The sequence below is a fragment of the Parambassis ranga genome, chromosome 3 (assembly GCF_900634625.1).
Source record: "Parambassis ranga chromosome 3, fParRan2.1, whole genome shotgun sequence".
NCBI classification, from domain to species: Eukaryota; Metazoa; Chordata; class Actinopteri; family Ambassidae; genus Parambassis; species Parambassis ranga.
The window spans coordinates 2,968,394-2,990,029 of record NC_041024.1 but is presented as its reverse complement, the minus strand read 5'-3'; the positions used below and the strand labels follow the sequence as shown (position 1 = coordinate 2,990,029).

Genomic DNA, 21,636 nt, shown 5'->3' with positions numbered 1-21,636 from the left:
CATGGAGGCCTGGGGTCAAAAGGTCGGGGTCAAAAGAGGGTATGTGCAGCCTCACTCAGGCAAAACAAGCAGCAACACGGCTGCCATCAGTGGAAGAATGTGTGAAAACACACTTGACGGTGATCCTTGAAACCTAACAAAGAAGCAGTGCTGCAGAGAAACACTGCTCAAGGCTGCTCCTTCTTCCATCAGCATGAAGACTGGAAAATGACCTTCATTCTGGAAGGCCAGATCCACAACACATTTGTACACTGGCATCTCAACTCATCTAAAGGGACAATCCGCCAGTCTCCAGGGAGATTTCTGGCTCCACCATGAGACCAAAGAACCCTCCAAGCAGTCTAAAATCATTAAGATGTGCCATATTGTTACAGGGGCTAGCTACACTGACTTCAGATGGTCAAGCTGCATCTGGTTGGATGGGCTTCCTCACATGTGGGCTGTCAGCTCCTGGATTACAGGCTGAGCCAACATAGCAGTTTATTTTCGAGACAGGCGTCTAAGAGACAGGAGTGCGCTTTAATCAAATATTGGTAAAACAATTATTGATCCAATAGTGAAGCTTCAAAAAAGAGCAATAAGAATCATAAACAAAGCCTCATACTGTGAACATACTAATAAGCTCTTTGTGGAATCCAATGCTTTAAAATTGTTGGACATTGTATATTTAAAAACATTGGAAATACCATTTGGTGCCATGAACAAAAATCTTCCGTTTAGCCTACAAAAGTTATTTAAAATCAGAGATGGGCATTATAATTTAAGAGGTTTATTTATTTTTGAGAGACTTAATGTCAAGAGTAGATGTATTTCTGTTTTAGGCACAAAATTGTGGAATGAGCTTGATGATCATTTTAAAACAAGCAGTTCTTTGTTAAAGTTCAGAAAATCTTTAAGATATAAGTTAATTGATAACTACAAGGAAATGTAAAAGGAAAACCGAAAGGTAAATTATGTATGTGATTTAATTTAGTAAAATCTATGTTTGGCTGACATTTTGGGGTGATTAGGGATAGGCAAAAATAAGCTAGATGCTTCAGCCTATTCCCTTTTTTGGTTTTGAGATGAATTGTGTAATCGTATTTTGTAATTGTACTGTATTGAAAAAACCAAAATAAAAAATTATTCATTCAGTCATTCAATCGGGACAAAACTACAGTTCTACAAATCCACAGGCATCCAGGAGTCTACAAGGATGAGGCCATGTCCCTGGAAGTGCTGATTTTTTCCAGACAAAGACCTCAAAAACACTTCCTGCTTCGTCTTTTCCTCTGTGATCACTGTTTGATTATCACAACCTGAGCTGTTTCCTCAGCTTGAGGGCTGTCAGGATGTCACTTATGAAAACCACAGCTGTGTGTGTGTGTGTGTGTGTGAGGATAAGCTGGTTGAAAGCACATTTTCACGACAGAGTGACTCCAAGGATCATTGAGGAATCAGAGGCATGAAGATTAATAACAGCAGATCTTGAGGGAAATAAACATGTTTCACCCAACCGAGCTGAATCTGGAGGGATTTCACGTTTCGCTTTGCTGAAAATTAAGATTTATGGACAATAAAAACTAAAAAAAAAAAAAAAAAAAATGATGAAAGAAGATGTTTTGTAAAAACATTGCAAAATGAAATAAATTATTTAGTGGCCTTGCAGTGAAAATGAAGATGTGAAAGAATAACAGTATCCATTGTCTGTGTCATATCTTTTAACTTCATAATATGAATTATAAATAACAGATAATTCTGTTATTCATAATTAAATTATTGAACCACTCACAAAACATGAAGATGTGATTATTCTGCAACTACAGAAGATTATTCTGCCAAAAAAATCCAAGACCGAACCTTCAAAGGGTTTTTTTCACAGCTAATATTAAAATAAATTCTAGTAGTTAATGTTGAGAGAGTGTGTTTTAACCCAAATTGTGAACTGTTTCTGAACCTGATCAGCAGCATCTGTAAGCATCAAAAAGAAAGGAGAGGAGAGGAGAAGCAGAAGCTGACCCTCAGAACAAAACAAGAAGTCCCACATGAGTGTTGAACTCGCACGGTTTGCTGCAGGCTAAAAAACTGTAGAGCGTTTATTAAAAACAAACTGTGGACAGTTTCCATGTCTGGATGTACATGGACACAGTAATATAGACCGACTGTCCGGGTCTGAACGCGGCACACACGAAGCAAAATCCAGCGTTTAGGCATCCGTTTTTATCAAACGACCCCCTAGCGGTCACACAGGGAACTGCAGTTTGTTTGTTTTTTTTGTATGAGAGTAAAATGTGTTTAGTGTTGTGAAACGTTTGTGTTGTTTGTTGTGTGTGTTTTTAACTATTACTATTCTCCAGGGCTGAGAAAGCCTGTGCAGAAGTATCAAAAACTGCAGTTCCACCCCCTGGCCTCTAGAGGGCTGGCTGCTCCAAACATAAATCGGTCCACATAGGTCTCCATGTTGAGATGTTCAGCTTTACAGCAGATATAAACATGTTTACAGGGTACATGCTTAACATTAAGCACATTTTACCAAGAATCCTTTCTGCCCCCGACATTTTTGGCTACCACGGCAACAGGTCTCATCCCCATGTATACATAGAGAAATACACACACCTGTTCCATTTTCAAGAACTGAAATATCCACCTCATCTTATGTTTTTTCTGATGACGTTTGATATGATTTACTGGTTTGAATTATTTAAAGACATCAAACTTTTCCTAATTATAGGAGTGACAGCTTTGAGTTACAGGCGGGTGTCAAGTCATCCTGCTTCTGCAGCTACTCATTGTTTTATATCTTCTTACATTGTGTTCAGCACTGAACGTTTATTTCTTGTTGTTTGAACTTGAGTCGTCTTGGTTCGTCGGCCTTTTGGATATTTTTGCTTTGTTTTTGACAGTAATTGGCTTTATTTTAATAACGCTCACTTTTAGTTGGACACTTCGGCTTTGGGTTTCTCTGCATTTGGGTCCTCCTGAACTCTAAACCATAACCCTAAATCTGAGTGCAGAGCACGCCGTTCATCACCTCCTGACTGAACCTTTTGCTTTGGACGGCTGAGCTGACAGTCGCCCTGCGTCTGCTTGGCTGAGGCAGCACTAACATAGATCACAGAAACCTCCTGACCCTGTTCCCACATGGCTGCAAACTAAACAGGAATTCAAAAACGATAACAACCTCATATATTTGTATAATATGAGCCCACAAGGAGAAATCAGTCCCCCCTTGGTCACCATGGGTTCACTGTGGTGGCTGGACGCCTTTGTACGTTATGATTTAGCATTAATGACTGCAGTTTAATTAGTGTTTTAATTAATTTAACAGGGAGGATTTTACATTAGGGGGACACAAAACAATTAGGAACCGTGAAAAAGTATGTGAGCCAACCTATTGTTCCTGGTCCTGTGTTTGTGGCTGAGCCCACTGATGTAGTCGTGAAAGCCGTCACGGTGAAATGTAATTACGCAGCGCGCCGCACTCAGAGCCAAACACAAGTGTTGTACAAGCACGGAGATTTTGGGAAGACCGGCGGCACGCCTACCTCCATTCAAGAAAACTGTTTTCAGTTCTTTACACCAAAGGAAACGGTGTTAAAAACATAAACTGGCTGTTTGATGCTAGTTGGACTGAAGTGAAAGTGACGCCCACAGGCCGAACACACCTCAGGTTAGAAGACAAAGCTGATGACTATTGTCTTAAATACTGGTTTTAGTGCCCTCCTTGATAGGAGGAGCTTGACTAAAGCTGGACTTGTTTCCCCGAGTTTTGGTCTTTCTCTGTGGATGTGCAGTTTGCTCTGTTGTCATGAAGATGAAACTGAATATTTGACTTAAGCCTTGCAGGTGGCCTGAGACACATCCTGAAGTGAATGCTAATGTGGCTCTTTCTTGTCTCGGGGAACTCATACTGTATTTTATTCCTTTACCTTTTTCTCTTCTCTGCAATTAAAAAGGCATCAGTGAGGCGTGTCGGTGCGATCTCTGACTCATATCATCAGCCAGAAAAGGAAGAGGCCAGGCTGCAGCTGCTGGAGGACCCAGCAGTGATGGTCATCAAGAAACTGAACTGTTGAAAAGTACCTCTGCAGAAATGACTCTCATTCTGCTGCCATTAGGTGTAAGAGTGGGCGAAGACCAAATCTAAGGGAGTCTTAAAACACAGGAAAGTTTCAATCCCTTTAATGGAGAACATCTTAAATCCCAAAGATGGACTGGAAAATAACAACCAAGACCAACACAGCAGCACTAGATGACCTTTCGGTGACACACAGACACAGTCTGGCATTTGCTCTGTTTGTCAGTGGTTGGGTTATTGTGCCTAAGGGAGGAGAGCCAGATCCTTCTCTCCCCGGCCACCCCCACCGGCTCATCCGTAAGGGTGAGCAGACAAGGAGCTCCACCCTTCTGGGATCGAGGCCTTGTCGCAGCAGATGTCTGTGGTGAAGATCCAGACTAACTTGAGCCGCAGGCACTCTAATGGTTAATTTAACCAAAGCAACCTCAAGTTCCTTCAAGCCCCCTTCCCATCCCAGGGATAGGACACTGGTGAGTGCCTGGTCGCCAGGATCTCTCCCGTTGGGCCCACAAAATGTATATAATAAAGTATATTCTATTCTATTCTAAAAGCAATATAGGTCCACCTCATTGTGGGCCCACCACCCACAAGAGGGGCCTTAAAAGGGGTTAGGGTTAGGGATGAAACTCTGACTGAACTCTTGAGGGGATGGAACATCTTTCTTACCTGTGATCAGAACAGTCAGCTCTGCTTAGCAGCAGCGTGCTCTGAAGCGATAATTAACGAGGGAATTAAGAGGTTGACATTTCCTCAGTCATGACAAATGACAGCTGTTATAATCAACATACTCTCACACCCATCAGATGTGTGGTTAGTGTGCCTTATCAACACTCACTGGCAGTTGTCATAAGAGGTCGACCAATGTCACTCCAGAGTAGTGGCTGAGACATGTCATGGCTGACGTTCCCTCAGGAGACCTGGGCTTGGATCTCATCAGGGGCTGCTACAGGTACAGCCCCCCCCCCCCCAACAGCAGGATGTGCTACCTGGGGAAGGGGACGACCTTGTTTATTTGTTGTCTTTTTGGCGTGTTCAGACACTGATCACCCTCCTAAAATAACATGCTCTCACATCACTTCAACCAAACCTATAGGCTGGTGTGGAGGCAACCAAATAGTTATGTGATGGTCTGAGGAGCCTCAGTGTTACAGTATCTCTCCACTGTCTTAAAACCCGAGTGTAGTATGTCAGAGCTGCGTTTTTACACATGATTGACACGCCTGCTTCCTTTCAGTCTTGTACATCTAACATCGCGTCTGATGGGACTCGGAGATGTTGCAGCAGAAACCCTTTTAACAGCTATCACGTACACACAAACATAAACTTCACACCTGACCTTGGGGATTTTACACAAGCAGACAGAGCTTGTTTGTGTTTTTCAGTTTGAACAGTGTCACCTGAATAACACACCAAAGTTGTCGCTACGCAGCTGTAGCGTTGTACCGCATGTAAAAGCACACACTCGGAGGAGGGAGTGGGTTTCCTTATAAAATGTGTGTGTACGTTAATATTATCTTAACCCTTTGTCGTTCATGCCTGACCTTAACTGTGAGTGAAAGTTGATTATCTGGAGTGCTGGGGTGTGATGCAATCTCTTGACTGCTGGGTGAAAGTCTGTGGCGTTGTATGACCACAGTCCCCAGCCCGCCTCCTATGATCAGCTGACGTTGACCCTTTGTGTGCCATTCTGGCCACAAACAGAACGACAAAATCACACAAATAGCCTAAAATGCATGTGAAACAGCATCAGCGTAACACACAGAGAGCAATAAATGTTATTTATACGCCATGGCATAGCGTGATGTTGGCACTGTGGCATGAGGTGAAAGAAAATGAAGATCAGCTGTCATTATCTTTGTCATAACAGCCTTACACTGTTCTGTTAGTGTAGCAGGATTATCATAGCTGCTGGTGTGACGCCAGTCGTTCTGTTAATTGATTTGACTTTCTAACAGCTGATGTTTTGTTTTTGTTGGGATTACATCAACAACATGTGGCACATCTCGAGTCTTTGGGACTTGTGTGCGTTAGATTATCAGCGCATTTTCTGCAAAATCGGTGCTCTCGTCTTTTTCTTTCTCTCCATCTGTCTCGCTCACTAAACCAGACGGCTGCAGCTATGAGATGCATTCAGAGAAAGTAGAAATGGAGGCTGTTGTAGGAGGAGCCGCCTTGTGGTGACCTTGGATTGAATGGATTCTTTTAGCATGTGTATGCTGACACATGTGAAAGAGGCACTTGGATGGTGTGTGTGTGTTGCTGAGTTCATGTAATTCAGCTCATACTGTAGCTCAGGCCACCTTTAATCTGAACGTATTCATGAGCAGCACATTCAGAACGATAACAAGCTTTAAAAATGTATGTCTGCAGTTGAAACAAATTTGCTTTAAAGCGAAATGTTTGAAAGTAATGGAGAATACTTAACATACTTTTGGAGTTTGTGTGTTAAACCTTTGCTTCTTTTTGAGTCACTTGCTGCTGAATGTTTACCTGCTCTGACTCTCCTCGATGCACCACAGTCTGGGTACGAAAGGATAAACATGCATTTTTCACTATTTGTTTTAGTGGTGGCTCAGACAACCTAAAGGTAAATTACCCATCATCAGGGAAGGTGAACGGAGGAAATTGAACTTTAATTATTTATACAATTTTTATAGCACCAGCTGCCTACAGAGGGAGGAAGAAGAAAAAAAAACTAATTAGAAGCCGTTATCTGCAGGTATATGTCTGGTTGTGTTCTAGAATCAGACAACATGAGTAGCGATGCATAGATGTAGCTTTAATGAAGTGCCTAATGATATACATGAGTATAATTCTCATGCATTTTTAAAGGAGGCCTGTCATCTTGTGATTATGCTACAAACACTGACTCAAACACTGCTGGTGAAATATTAAGAACAAAGACTTTTGAAATATTTATTCATCTTAGTTGCTGCATCCAGAGCTATCCATCGCTCTTTGGCAGCCGCGCAGCGCTGAGCTTTAAAATTATTGGATGGCAGAAGAGAAAATTCTCTATGTCCTAAAAAGATAAACATTTGGTAGTTGGACACTTTTAATAGCAGAAGAAAAAGAATAAAGAGAAAGAGAGTGCTTTGCAGCAATCAAACTAATTAGCAGGGCGCTAACAGGTCGAGTTTTAAAAATAAGTTCCACCTACCAGCACCTCAAAACATGTAAAGCAGTAATTAGCGTGATTTGAGCCATTTATTCTAATGTTGTAAATGTGTGAAACATAAAAACTGAACCTCGCAGGAACAGTCTAATGCCACCCGTGTACCAGCAGCCAGCAGTCCTCACATGCACCTGGGGGGGGGGGGGTGTGCACCATCATTCCACTGCCAGAAATGCTTTTTGCACCCAGCAGAGATGTTCTCTAACTGGTGGTTTGTTTCACCTCAAAACACACTGACATAACAGAGACGCCTCACTCCTCACCTCACTGTCTGCTACTTCCTGACCTGCAACTGCACTTCCTGCTTTTGGGAACCTGCACTGTAAGAACAGTCAGGACAGCCGGTAAAAAGGTCTCTGTAGGCTTCTTCTATGACTGAGGGTCTTGAGTGACAGGCTGGAGCAGATTCACAGTGTCAGCTTTCAGCCTCTTGCTCACCTCAGCTCCACTCGTGTTCCACCTCTTTGTCTGTATTTGGATTAACAAGGAGTTTAGAGTCAAACACAACCAACACATTGGTGACATTCAGAGCCTCCCACACCGAGCGTATAGTTTGCATCATTCACCTGGCTGTACAGTTTAATGACTGCTCTGACAGCCATGGCTCCTTTCACATGTTTCCAGTCTTTATAGTTCATGTTAACCAAAACAAAGATGAAAAGCATATTAATCTTCTCATTTAACTAAACAAAACATAGACTGGCCATGATGTCACCCATAGCTTTCTAAAGACCTGTTCATCATAGGCCCCGTTCACACTGAAAAAAGTCAATCCAGCTAGAGTGGGATTGAATCCCTTTAAGCTGGATATGTTCAGACCTATTTTCAAATCTGGCTATCACACACACATGTCCATGCTTAATCCAGCTTCTTTGTTGTCTTCCAAACCACTAGGTGGCGCCTCATAATATACAGAGCCCGCTCAGGCCACGGTAGGACCACGTGTGTGCATGTGTTGTGCATTTTTTTTGTGTTGCTCATTCTTTCGTTTTTTTCAGTTCAATAAGCAGTTTATTCCTTTGTAGCCCTGTCGAAAATAAACTCAGGGCAAAGCTGTCATAAGCAATCTGGATATATCCGAATACGGCCCAAATCCCGCTGTAGCCGGATTGATTTCCCCAGTGTGAACAGGGTCATAGTCCACCTCAGGGGTCGACAACCGCTGCTTTAGTGGTCAAATAGGTTTTGCGGTTCCTGTTCCTGTTGTGTTTTATTTGGTGGGAAACAGGCCCAACAGACCCCTGGTCTACCTAAACATGCTTAATTCTGCTGTAAAGTTGGACATTTTACTATGGTCGTGGGGGGGAACTGCAGTCAGTGACACTTTTTTTATGAGCTTCAGGTCTAAGCTCCAGAGAATGCTGCTTGTACTCACACTGCTGTATTTACGGTTTTGTTTTCCTTGTTTTGGGTTTTTAGTTTGATCTGTGCTTAGTTATTGTTATTTTCCTATAGTCCTGGTGTTTTGTTTCCCTGGGTTTGTGTTAGTTGTCTAGTCTTGTCTTGTGTTTCCTGTTTTACTTTGGTAGTCCTGTCCTCCCTGTGTATTGTCTTGTGTTTTACTTCCTGTGTTTTCCCTCCTCGTTGATTACCTGCCCTGCCCTCATGTGTGTCACCTGTGTCTCGTTGTCTTCCCTGGCCCTTGTGTATTTAGTCTTTGTCTTCCCTGCACTCTCTGCTAGTTCGTCTCGTTGTCCAAGGAGTTTGTGTGTCTCGTCGCTTTGAGAATGTGTTCCTGTCCTGCCAGCCTCGACAAAGGGAATCTCCTGGTGACTATGCCCTGCTATGCTTTGTATTTTTGAACTCGAGCTCTGGAATCTATGTTAAGAACCTTGCTTACCTTATTGAGTTTTTTGCCACGCTACGTGTGACCCTTTGTTATATTTTTGGTTTTGCTCTCCTGGCACAGAGTAAACACTTTTGCTTTTTAAAACTGCTCTGCTCCCTGCAATTGTGTCCACTCTCCTCCACAAACCCTGACACTGTGTGTGTTAGTGTTGGAGGAGAAGCTGAGCTATTTCAACCTCAGTACAGAAGTCAACATACCCATCTGTCGGTTTGTGTGTAAATAGCGACAGAAAGCTGATGATCACACATCCCAGCTGTTAAAATAATCAACTACTTCATTATTTACAGTTAGCGACTGCCTCGTTACTTCATTCCATGTGATGTAATTATCCATGGATAGTGATCACGCAAAGACAAATAAGCAGCAGACCTCGTTTTTTTTTTCACTTTACAAATTAACGAGGAGGTGACACCTACATGCATTTGTCAGCCTGTGATAAACAAAGAAAAAGCGGCACATCATTTATAGCTATAAATGTCTCCCATGTATTTATCTATATCAATATCTGAAGCAGCAGCTTCTGATCTGTGCCCCACACCTCTGAGCAGCCAGCGATGAACCCTCCACACCTGCACACATGTCACATCTGCCATTTGCATTCCGCGGCTAATCCCTCCCAGCAGGAAGATTATTACCCCGCTTGCCAATCAAAGCTCTGCCCAAACGCAGACAGATATGCGCTCTGTGTGGACGTGTATTTATGGACATGAAGGGAAGGAAGATGTAGCCCGGAGCCAAGAAGCAGCGGGGGGGTTTGCTTTAAATTTATCCTCCCATTATAGAGACACAAACACATCTGACACATGTGAAAACTGAGCGCGGCACACATGTAGCGACCACCCCCACCGGCTTAGCATGCAGACAGGTAGCTGACAGCTCCATACGGGACTCCTACTCCCAGATTATACAGCTTAAAAAAATCAATTCAAACATGATAACATGTTCTGTTAGTGAAATTATTCCGCTCATTTATGTGTGCAAAGTAAAACCAGAGCTGCACTACAGAGAGCTTATCGGCTGCCTTTACATGCTGTTAAACTGGCTGCAGTTCACCCTGAGAGAGCGCTCAGGAGAACAGCAGGGGATGCAGCTAAAGAAGTAAGAGTAAACAGAAAGAAAGTCAGAGTTTGTAGTGAAAAGAAACAATTTATGGCAAACATGAGCTCAGTTTACAGAACAATGAATGTGTGAATGGAGATGTGAGCGAGCTCTGTCAGCACCGGTTTGATCAGTCTTATTCTCCAACTACAAGCTCTGACTTTGAAATAATCTCTACAAATTAACAGAACGTCTAGAATCCACGTGAGGCTACAGTTAAATTAAAGTGACAGCTCATCCTCACCAAGAAAACACAACATGAGGCCAGCATTGTCAGTAATTGGAAATGGAGCATGTGTGTGAATTCTCTAGAGGATGTGTTGCTAAAAAACGGCCACTTCATGAGAAGATCCTGAGTAAAGGTCCACCACACTGCCTGACCTGCACCTGCCTCCTTACATGGACGCATTGCTGCTGTGTCGGCACTGTGATCGGATGACGTCGTCCAATGTGTAACTATGTTTAAGGGATGTGTTTTCCATGACAACGTGGCATGATGTTGATATTTTTTGCGTGTTTCTCTGGCTGCAGCTCTGTGCTCACGGTGGTGGTGCTATTGTGGGACAAATAAAGATTTTCTTAATCTTGAGCTGGAAACCTTCTGGACTTGAGGTCCAGACATCCGCCTCCAAGTAGGACATTATTTGTCCGATGTCGGCCAATACGATTATCGTTAATGCCTGTCAAAATGTAAAATAATGTTGGATGTACAAAAATACGTCCATATGTCTCGAACCGTATCAGTTTGGTAAACCAAAAACTTCAAGAATTATTGTTTTAAGGCCTGAAACTTTCGATCTTTGGACTCTTGTTTCCAAAGCGAGCGTAGGATTCTCCATGTAGACAGTGAGAGAGATCTGTGATCTGAACTAAAAAGCAAATCCGACTCACTTCAACAGCACCTTCCTACAAACAGAGGGTAATCAGTGGAGTGATTAGCATGGCTGAGGCTCAGAAACACTTCTTTAAACAGAAGCTGAATATCAAATCAGTGGTTTTAATCTGATTTGTGAAAACCTATCTGTGGCTTTTCTCAGGTTGAAGCTGCCAATCGAGCTTTTTTTTTGATTGTTGCATTGAATGTATTGGACTGTGAAGTGCTATAGATGAATGTCCAATCACAGGGTATTCAGACTCTTTACTTATCCTTGAAGCTGCAGGATAAAGATTAACAGACGTGCTCTCGTCATGAATGCTTAACACATGGCTTAATGGGAACTAAAGAAACGTCTTTATTTGCAGCCTGAACGTCGTTACTTTGATCAACGTGTGTTTAATGCTCAGAATCGAATAATTTGCATTTACTCTCCTAATTCCTTTAAACTCAATGAGTCTATAGAAATAAACAGGCGTGACATTTTCAATAAATCCACAGCTCCACATCCAAACGGAGGCATCTGTCCTGCCTCATCCACAGCATCACATCCAAACACACACACAGCTGAAACCCCAGTGTGAGTAATCTCATCAGAGGAGTGTGCAGACAGGTGGCGGTGTGTGGGCAGACCTGCCTGATCCAGAAGACAGTGAGCAGCAGAGAGATAAGCAGCGATAAAGTCCCCGGAGCAGACATGAAACCACCCAGATCATATCCATCGATATTGATATGTGTGTGTGTGTGTGTGTGTGTGTGTGGTCCGTTCTTTCCTCAGGGTCTTGGGTTGTGTTCTCCTCTGGTCGTCAATAGTGATTATCAGAGTACAACTGAACTTGGTGCGGTCTGAGCATGAGGAGCTGGTAATGTCTGTTAAAATCATCTATCATCAGGTTTTTTTTCTTCATTTTTATTAAGTAGTGCAGTAATTGTTCCAGAAGGACATTCAGAAAGCTGCAACCAACTTGTCTTATAAAACTGACAAGGCTAAAATACTTAAGTGCTGCCAGGAGAGCTGCAATTCAGCCATGACACAAAGGATTTTTTAATGAATCCTTTTAGTGCTTATATTTCTTTTAAGGTCCAAAACTACCAAACACAAAACCCAGCACACCTCACCGCCACATGAGGTGATTTTGGGGTTATCCCTCTGTAATTATTTGTCTCTGTTTCTATGGTGACACATGCCGAATCCTCAATTTTGGAGCAAAGAGAAGAAGAAAACAGCACTTTCCTGGGTTATAATCGTGGGACACACACCTGACCTTTCAAATGTATCTTGTCATTGTCATTGAAATGGAGTCCTGCCATTTAGACAGCCTAAACCGGCGCTCCGCTGATGGCTGTTGACAGGCGTGATACAGGAGAATAAAGCTGCAGGGTCATCTCTGCTTTTTGCAGATGATGTTGTCCTGTTGGCTTCATCGAGCCGGGACCTCCAGTGTGCACTGGGACGGTTTGCAGCTGAGTGTGAAGCGGCTGGGATGAGAATCAGCACCTCCAAATCTGAGGCCATGGTTCTCGACCGGAAAAAGGTAGTTTGTCCTCTCTGGGTGGAAGGAGAGCTCCTGCCCCAAGTGGGGGAGTTTGTGTATCTCGGGGTCTCGTTCACGAGTGAGGGGAAAATGGAGCGGGAGATTGACAGGCGGATCGGTGCAGCTTCCGCAGTAATGCGGTCGCTGTACCGGTCTGTTGTGGTGAAGAAGGACCTCAGCCGGAAGGCGAAGCTCTTGATTTACCAGTCAATCTACGTTCCTACCCTCACCTATGGTCATGAGCTCTGGGTAGTGACCGAAAGAATGAGATCGCGAATACAGGCGGCCGAAATGAGTTTCCTTCGAAGGGTGGCTGGGCGCTCCCTTAGAGATAGGGTGAGGAGCTTGGTCACCCAAGAGGAGCTCGGGGTAGAGCCGCTGCTCCTCCACATCGAGAGGAGCCAGCTGAGGTGGCTCGGGCATCTGGTTCGGATGCCTCCTGGACGCCTCCCTGGGGAGGTGTTCCGGGCATGCCCCACTGGGAGGAGACCCCGGGGAAGACCCAGGATGCGGTGGAGAGACTATGTCTCTCGGCTGGCCTGGGAACGCCTCGGGATTCCCCCAGAGGAGCTGGAGGAAGTGTCTGGTGAGAGGGAAGTCTGTCGGTTGAAGATGGATGGATGGATGGATGGGTCTACAGCTTGATTACAGGTGGAGACCTCTGATGCCCGTCTCCTCCTCCACGCTAATGCAACAACAATACATGGACACATTGTGCAGTGAGCTTTGTCCTCCTCACAAAAACATGCTGTGTTCTTTTTTTACGCGCTTTTGCTGAATAGATGGTATAGAGAGATGATATGGAAGTTTGATGAGCGCTGTGGTTTGCTAAATGAAGTGTAATCCATCTGCAGTATTGTTAGCGTCAACGTACAGCTCTTTTCCTGCAGGCAGAAGGCCCGCACAGGATGAGAGTCACACAGTGCTGGTGTGGCTTTTTAAATGCTTCTTCTCCAGTCTGGTTGCCTCTTCAGCGCTTCCTAAAGCTCTTTTCATACATGGACCCTGAAGTGCAGAGAATCGGGTCTGTGGGTGAGGGAAGGCGCCTCCGTGCAGCAGGAAGAAGGGAAGAAGTGATGCACAATGTTAACACATTAGAATCACTCAACCCCTCTTGGCTAATATATGCACATTTTTCCTGCTAATTGCAGAGAATCATTTCCTGCAGTGAAATTAACATTTTAAGATGATCAATTAAAGTTGTGATTTTTAAATTACGCCACTTGGCTCCTTCTCGCATGACCTATCCTTGCAAGTAACAACTCTAATGCTAAAAATAGCTGTTAGCTGTGTAACTATAGTTTTAGAGATAACCTAGATACATATAAATCTGGACTTCCCTCCACTAATTACTTCACACGACAGCAGGAAGTGTGCACCGTGTCGTGCTGCTGGCAGAATGCATGGGGAAAACGTGTGTTTTGGTGATGAGCTGTAATGTTAATTGCTGCCTTGTGCAGCGTTACTATGGTTACCAGGTGTAAATAAGAAAAAATTAGTTCCCTTCACAACAATGTGTGGAGTTGGTTAAGTAGTTTGATCATATTTCCTATGCTGAGATGCTAGCTCCATTGGAAAGATAGGCTGCAGTTTCTCCAGTGGCCACTTGAGGCTCTAAAAGTGACTCAATCCCATTGAAAGTAAAAACTATGGACAGGGCTTCGGTGACGTCACCTGTTTGTTTCTAAAGAGCCGTTTTGAGGCTCGGTGGGACGCTCCGACCGCCGCCATGTTGGCAGCATCACAGTCCGCCAACACTCCGAATACGGACAAAGAGTTGGAGTGGGGTTTTTGTACCAGGCTGTAAACATGTTCATTTCTGCTGTGAAGTTTTAACAGGGGAGTCTATGGGAAATGACTCACTGCTGGAGCCAGCCCCTAGTGGCTGCAGCGTGAACTACAATTTCTGACACTTCCACATGGACTGAGCCCCGGAGGCTGCCGCATAGTCAATCCTCATAGACCTACATGTTAAATTTCCTTTACCTTGACAGCAGAAATGAACATGTTTACAGCCTGATCCAGCCGGACTACAGATCCAGGCAGCATGAACCTTCCTGCATCCTGCTTTGATTTGGTTGAGTCGTCTCTTGTTTAGTTTCAAGTCAGGCGGTTAGCGGTGGTCAGTGAAACGCTGTGAATCATTTTCTCTCCCGCTGGGAGTTTATCATGATGTGTTTGCAAGTGTTTTTAGAATGAACGCAATTACATGTTTCACTGAACAGAATAATTTTCCTCGTCGAAGTTTCTTTGTGTGTGTTTTTATTTCCTGAGCATGCATTTGTTTTACTATCACACACACACACGTGTTGTTCTGATAACCAGCAATCAGAAGCTTTTGTGATGGCAGCATATCCATCACAATCCATATCCCTCCTTCAGAATCTGGCCACAGTAGATTTTCAGAGGCTTTCTTTCCTTTGTTGCCTGTTAGCCGAGCTGTTGTTCTGTGGATGCCTCCTTTGTGGATGTAGGCGTCTTGTTTGAAATAAAAAGAAAGGATGAGACTCACAGATGGGTATGAATGCTCCTGCTGTCACTATTTACAACTGTAAGTTTATTAAAGCATGCAGAGAAATTAAAGAAATGCAAGGAAAAAGCAGCGTTTCTAATGTAAAATGACTTTTGACGAACATGGATGGGAGGGAAATCCAATATAGTCCAGTAAGGAGACTGTAGCAGCATTATCCAGCACTGTATTTACCAGAGGAAACACAATGTGTGTGTGTGTGTGTCAGTCGCTTCATACAGTTTTGCTTTTCGCTTCGTTTGGCCACTGATGATTGGCTGTCAGATTCTGGGAGCTGTGAGTGGGCTGAGATATTTCCAGAGAGCAGAGCTATGGTTGTGAGGAGTTTGTGTGTCAGTAGTGTGCGATGTCAGTGTTATTCTAGCTACACAACAGATTGGAAGAACCATAGACACACACACACACATACATACACACACACACACACACACTAGACAAAGCAGAGAGGTTGTGCGCTTGTCGTTTGTAGCAGCAGTTTCAGTGACGTCTCCACAGACATGAGGACTCACAGAAACTTCAGAAGAGAAACAAACATGGAGGGTGAAACATTTACAGTCATGTCCACATGTTAGCACCCACCTTCTAATTTTATGTTTTTGCATGTGCTGGTATTTATTTAGCAGAAATGAAGCCTAAAAAACAATTAAAAAAGAAGCAGTAGAAGCAAGCAGCCTGCAGCTGTGACACTCTCCGGTCTGCTCACTGTAAATCACAGCCTGGCCAGGTGTGGTAAATATAACAACAACAAACATGTCAGCTGAACGTGCCATTCAAGCCTTAATTACACACAGTCGTGTAACGGTGGTGCATTACAAAGACTGGCAGCCCCATGTTTAACATATTTCTTGTGGGTAAGATGTTCACATCCCAGAATTTGTGTGCTTCAAAATGACTTTTGCACAATTCAATGCCTAACCTTAACTAGTAAATAATATGAAACTTAGAGATTACACTAGGTAAAAACAAAACCGCCCGTGGTGGCAGGGGGACTCTAACCTTGGACTCCTGAGTGAAAGCTCCACCCTCCTAATTCTCTAAAAAGTGCACTTAATCCAAACATGTATCTTAATCCAGCAGCATATAGCAGCCATGGTGCTTTCTCCTTTCAGAACTGACTCAATGTAAGTGGCTCGTGTTTGCCCCCGGTGGCCAAAACCAGAACTGCATGCTGCCTCTACCTTGACTTGTGTGAAGCTCTCCTGTGTTTACACAGAAATCAGAACACAGCAGCACACATCCTTTTCATGACAACACACAACAGGACGTGCTGTTTAACCTCAGACATGATTTCCAGCGTTAACTCTTCCTTTGAAGCACAAATGATGAACAACGTGTGCGACCGATCTCATGAGAAATATGCAAATAACTCAAGGTTAAAGCAGCTGAAGCAAACCTCCATGTGAATAATTCATGAGGGAATTATCTGTGATTTCAGTAATCTGTTTTTAAACACGCACAGTTTATTTTGTAGCTTTTGATGCGTAAATCAAAAAAAAAAAAACTTAATGAATACGTCCAGAGAGCAGCAGCAGCAGAAAACGCACTGTGAGCTTCTGTCAGAAAATCTCCCTGAGAGCTACCGAAACCACTGTCAACAGCACTCCAAACTTTTCTGTATCGTTTCTTCCACCGGAGGAGGCGAATCACCAGCATCCGGTAACGTATTCCTCCTGACTCCCGACAGCTTTGTTTCCATGGCAACTAATCCGCAGGCTGTGGCAGTAAAGAAGTACCTTGTGAACTTCTCAATGAGAACAAGTCACTGTGGAGTAAAGAGTGGCAGACTGTGAATGTTAATTATGTTGCAGACCCACACAGGGACACAACAAATAAGAGCAGAATCAGGGTTTCTCCATCACTATCACTGCTGTCCCATATATATATATATATATATATATATATATATATATATATATATATATATATACATATGTACATAGTTAATATATAGGAGTATAGTTTTTTAATCACGTTGTGTGTCTTTGTGGTCACTTTTTGCCTCACACTGCAGCTTGTTTGTGTCCCTTTGCGGTCATCTTGTTAGTCAGGGTTGGTTTCCATTTATTTGTGTACATGTTTGTACATGTGTGGTTGTCGTATTGTGAGTATTTGCGGTCATGTTTAGTGTCTTGGTAGAGTTGTGGTTACACTTCTTCACCCGTTTTGTGTCTCCTTGTGGTTGTATCGGTTGTCGTCATCTTTTTTGTGTGTTTTTGGTTGACTTTAAGTCGTTTTGTAAGAGTTTTTCTTGGTGTGTAGTTGTGGCTGCTTTGCATATCGGTTCTTTTGTGTGTTATATATTTGGTTGTTTTGCACAGATGTGTGGTCATGTTTTTCTTTGTACTAGGTTTGTGCATCTTTTTAATAGTTTTGCCTTCCTGTTTTGTGTCTTTTGTCTCTGTTGTCTGCTTCTTTTTAGTGTCTTTGTGTTTTTGGATTGCTTTGTACAGGTTGTGCTTCAGAGCATCTTTTTTTTTTTTACTCATTTTTGTGGTCATATTTTGGATAATGTGACCATTTTGTGCTACTTTAAATGCTTTTTTTCTGTTTCTACAACTTTTTTTGTGTTGTTTGTCGGAGTTTTTGCAATTATTTGTAGACATATTTACAAAGTTTTTTTAGGCTGTGTGCCTTTATGGTCATATTTATTGGCTTTTTTGGTCGTCTTTTAACTCTCTGTGGTCATTTTTTCTTCATTTTCATGTCTTGATTGACAGTTGGATTGCCAGTCAGTGTGTGTGTGTGTGTATAAGGTATAGGAAAGGAGAGGAGTGTGTGTGTGTGGCTGTGACCAGGATAGGGCAGACCTAATAAAGGGCACAGTAATCAAAGCAACAAAGGCATCTACAGGGGAGTTAATTACAGAGCCGGGAAAATTACTGCTGAAAGGGGCTAATGATGTGTGACATTAGCCACTGTGAGCTGATTGGAGCTATAATGAGATGAATCATTCAAAAAAAACGGCATAAAAACAAGATGTCCTATTAGTCAGCACAAGTCAATATGACTCTGCTTTAAAACAAGATGGATGGAAATGAAGAAAATCCTATAATCTGCGACTCAAAGTACCCTCTGTACAGGCTCATTAAGGAAATATAGACCTTCTTCAGAACTATGACACTATAACACTAACATGGTCAGAGACATTCAGTCTATTTCTTGTTTCAGGACAGAAATGCATGAAAATAAGATTTTTCCTGAATGTTTCATCCATCCTGTGTAACGTCGACGCTGCAAATGGCAGCATGTGTTGTAAAAAATGAAACTCTACATGCGGCACAGGGTCTCACAGATGACAGTGAAAGTGAACATCAGAAACAAAAGTTTAAAAGTGCACAGCAGGCGGCTTCATTAGGGAAAAGAAAACAGCCCGGCCGTCCAAACAAGCGCAGAGACCAAGGGGGGGAGGAGGAGGAGCGAGGGAAGGGGCTGCGTGAGGACAGAGCCGGAGCACAGAGTCACTTTGATGTGATGGAAAAATCTTCAAACAAAAAAAAGATAATAACAACAAACTGTTTATGTCTGTGGCAGAAAACGAGGCGGCGGCGGCGGCATGGACGCTGAAAAGCAGCGAACATGTAACCTGATCTGTGTGTTTCACTCTATGACACAGTGTGTCACTAAAAATAGATCCTAATCTACTAATTCATTCTTCCTAAGCCACACTGGAGTGTGTGAAAGTTGTTTCCACATGACAGAACTCTCCACAAAAGTTGCATCACTGCTGCTAACAGGCTCGCCATCCAGCAGCAGCAGCAGCATTTAAGCTGAGTTTAAGGAAACTTGTGACACTTTGGATGCTGCTGCGTGCTCCACTATAATTACCAGCACAGTTACTCACTGTGCCAGCCTGCTGGGTGGTGCTGCTGTGGGTGGGTGGTGTAAAGAGGGATCACTGTCCCAGTCACTGCTGTTCAGACACAAGATGGCAGTGCTCCTTACTCACTGTGTCTCATGTTTCCAGCCTGGTACCACAAAAAGGCCTATGAATCCTTTTGTGTGTTATTACTGTCCGTTTTTTATGGTTTGTGTCATTTTACATGCCGCCGTGGCAACAGAAGGAACAGTTTTCCAATTCTCCATCACCTGTCTTCACCTAGTGAACACAAAACAAACCCCAGTGGTCCAGACCACAGCCACAACTCCACCAAAAATGAACCAAATACATCATGTGGGCCACTTTAGGGCCACATACAGAACCCAGTGTAAAAAAAAAATAGGCCCACTGTAATACCCTGTTCACACTGCGGGAAAAATCTGGCTAAAGCGGGATTCGGGCCTATCCAGATGTTTTTTTTCTGAGTGTGAACACCTCGAATCCGGTTGTATCCAGTTTGATTTCAACCCAGCTAGATCCACCCACGAGAGGTGGATTGGCTCAAATGTGGCTCAGGTGTGAACGCAAATGTGGCGAGCGACGTGATACTTCCAGTTAGCGATGTGCTACTTCCGGTTCACGGGGCCGCGACACGGGACAAAAAAACTGCACAACGCATACGCACAGGTGGTCCTACCGCAGCCTGAACGGACTCTGTATATTACGAGGCGCCACCTAGTGGTTTGGAGGATAGCAAACACGCTGGATGAAGCTGGATTGAGTGCGGACACAAGTGTGTGCTAGCCAGATTTGAAAATAGGTCTGAACGCATCCAGCTTAAAGGCTGTCTGGGCTCAATCCCACTCTAGCTGGAATGACTTTCTCCAGTGTGAACAGGGCCTAAATGTTGAGCCACATTTCCTCTTTTACATGTGGGCCACTAGAGGCTCACATCCAATTCATCAGGACCAGATCAAGGCCAGAAGTGGGCCACATTCACTTGCTCTCTGGGAAGTCCGCCATCATTCCCAGCCCGCCTCTTTACACACACACACACACACTTTTTTTGCCATATTGTTTCATGATGGGGTCACTTGTCAGATGACATCTCCACTAATGTTTTGGCCAGATATGGTGTGAACTAACACACAAGCAGCTCAAAAAGGCATCCTAAGGCAAGAGAAGAGCAGGAATTGTTGCCGTGGTAACTGAGTCCTAACTATGCTGTTTTTTCCTTCCCAAATGATTAAAGCTAAATAAATTGATCAACCCCGTCCTCATCCTATGCTAGTTAATAACCACATTGTGGGGCCACATGTCTGTTTATATACGTCTTCTTCTTCTTCTACTCTCAGCTGTTCCTGTCAGAGCCCGCCACAGCAGATGATCTGTCTCCACCTAACTCCACCATCTGCCTCCTCCTCTTCTCTCACACCAGCTAACTTCATGTCCTCTCTTAGCACATCCATATATCTCCTCTTGACTTCTTGCCTGGCAGATTAATTTCCAACATCCTTCTATCAATATAACCACTACCCCTCCCTCTGCACATGTCCAAACCATCTCCATCAACCCCCCTGGGCTGTCCCTCCGATGTGCTCGTTCCTGATCCTGTCCTACAGAGAACCTCTGCTACCTCCTTATAAATCTGAATTTAATTTTTAAAGTTTCTTACAGACTATAATCTGTTTTTTTTTCCTCTTCAAAGATGTAGAGGTGTGTAGGCACACGGTGACATCACTGTGCTATAAAGTCTTAAATTCTAAAGGGCACCAATAAAAGTAGACAGAGTATAAATTATGTTTTAGAACCGATAAAACCAAAGATCCGCTCCTAATCATTACGGGATTAAAACAAGCAGATGCAGCAGATTATGATGACCTCTCTCTCTCTCTCTCTCTCACACACACACACACACACAAGCAGAATCAGCTTTAACTCTGTACAAAAAGACTCCCTATTGAGCAGGAGAGTAATAAAACAAAAAACTACACATTGTAAAACAGTTAAAATGTGACGAGTAAACAGTGAAGTCTGTGAAGAGCTGAAGCTGTAATTTATGTCACAATTTGTCCCGACGTTTCAATGTTTAAAAAAAAAAAATCTGGAGAAACAGATTAAAGATTAAAGCTGCATTGAATTTTTCATTATAAAGTATTCTGTGTCGACTGTCAACAACAAATCCCGGTTACTTAGCATTCACGGAGCGGCAGAGCGGAGGACGTCATGGGGGTTTGGAAACTTTCTGAAAGCAGTGTGCTTCTGGAAGACAGATGCTCTCCGTTTTAAAGTCATGAAAATTGATTTTCACTCTGGGGCTATAGCATGATCCGCACCTTGGGAGTCCGCCTCTACAAAGTTAGACGAAATCTATTAAGATCAGCAAAGACGGGCCACAAGTGGCTGCTAGAAATTAATGTAAATGAGAGTCAAGCTCTTCCTGAGATCGTCCCTTCACTCCACACAGGCTGCTGACTTATAGAGTGATGAAAGGAAAAATTATTCATATCAAGAGCTGGCGCTTGTGGAGAGGAAGCTTTGTGAAGGGGAAGTGTAAAGAATCTACCGTGCAATGAAAAAAATTACATGTTAAGTAAAGATTAGTCTGCACTGCACCCTCCAGCATGGCTAAACACAGAGTGTAAACGCTTGCTGCTATTTTTATCAATAAAGAAACATACAGAAAAAAATAGAACGTGTC

The 21,636-nt window shown here is 43.3% G+C and overlaps 1 protein-coding gene across 3 annotated transcripts in view; it reads right to left on the bottom strand.

Moving 5' to 3' along the window:
- The window catches only part of tspan4a (tetraspanin 4a), a 145,853-nt gene that overhangs the window by 116,582 nt on the left and 7,635 nt on the right, over positions 1 to 21,636 (bottom strand). The window contains exon 2 of one of the 3 annotated variants that reach the window (XM_028401895.1): positions 4,893 to 5,043. The exons of the other annotated variants lie outside the window; for them this stretch is intronic. Within the exon in view, the coding sequence (XP_028257696.1) occupies positions 4,893 to 4,947 (55 nt within the window). The 5' untranslated portion in view covers positions 4,948 to 5,043. The remainder of the gene's footprint in view (positions 1 to 4,892; positions 5,044 to 21,636) is intronic. 3 annotated transcript variants of the gene reach the window in all.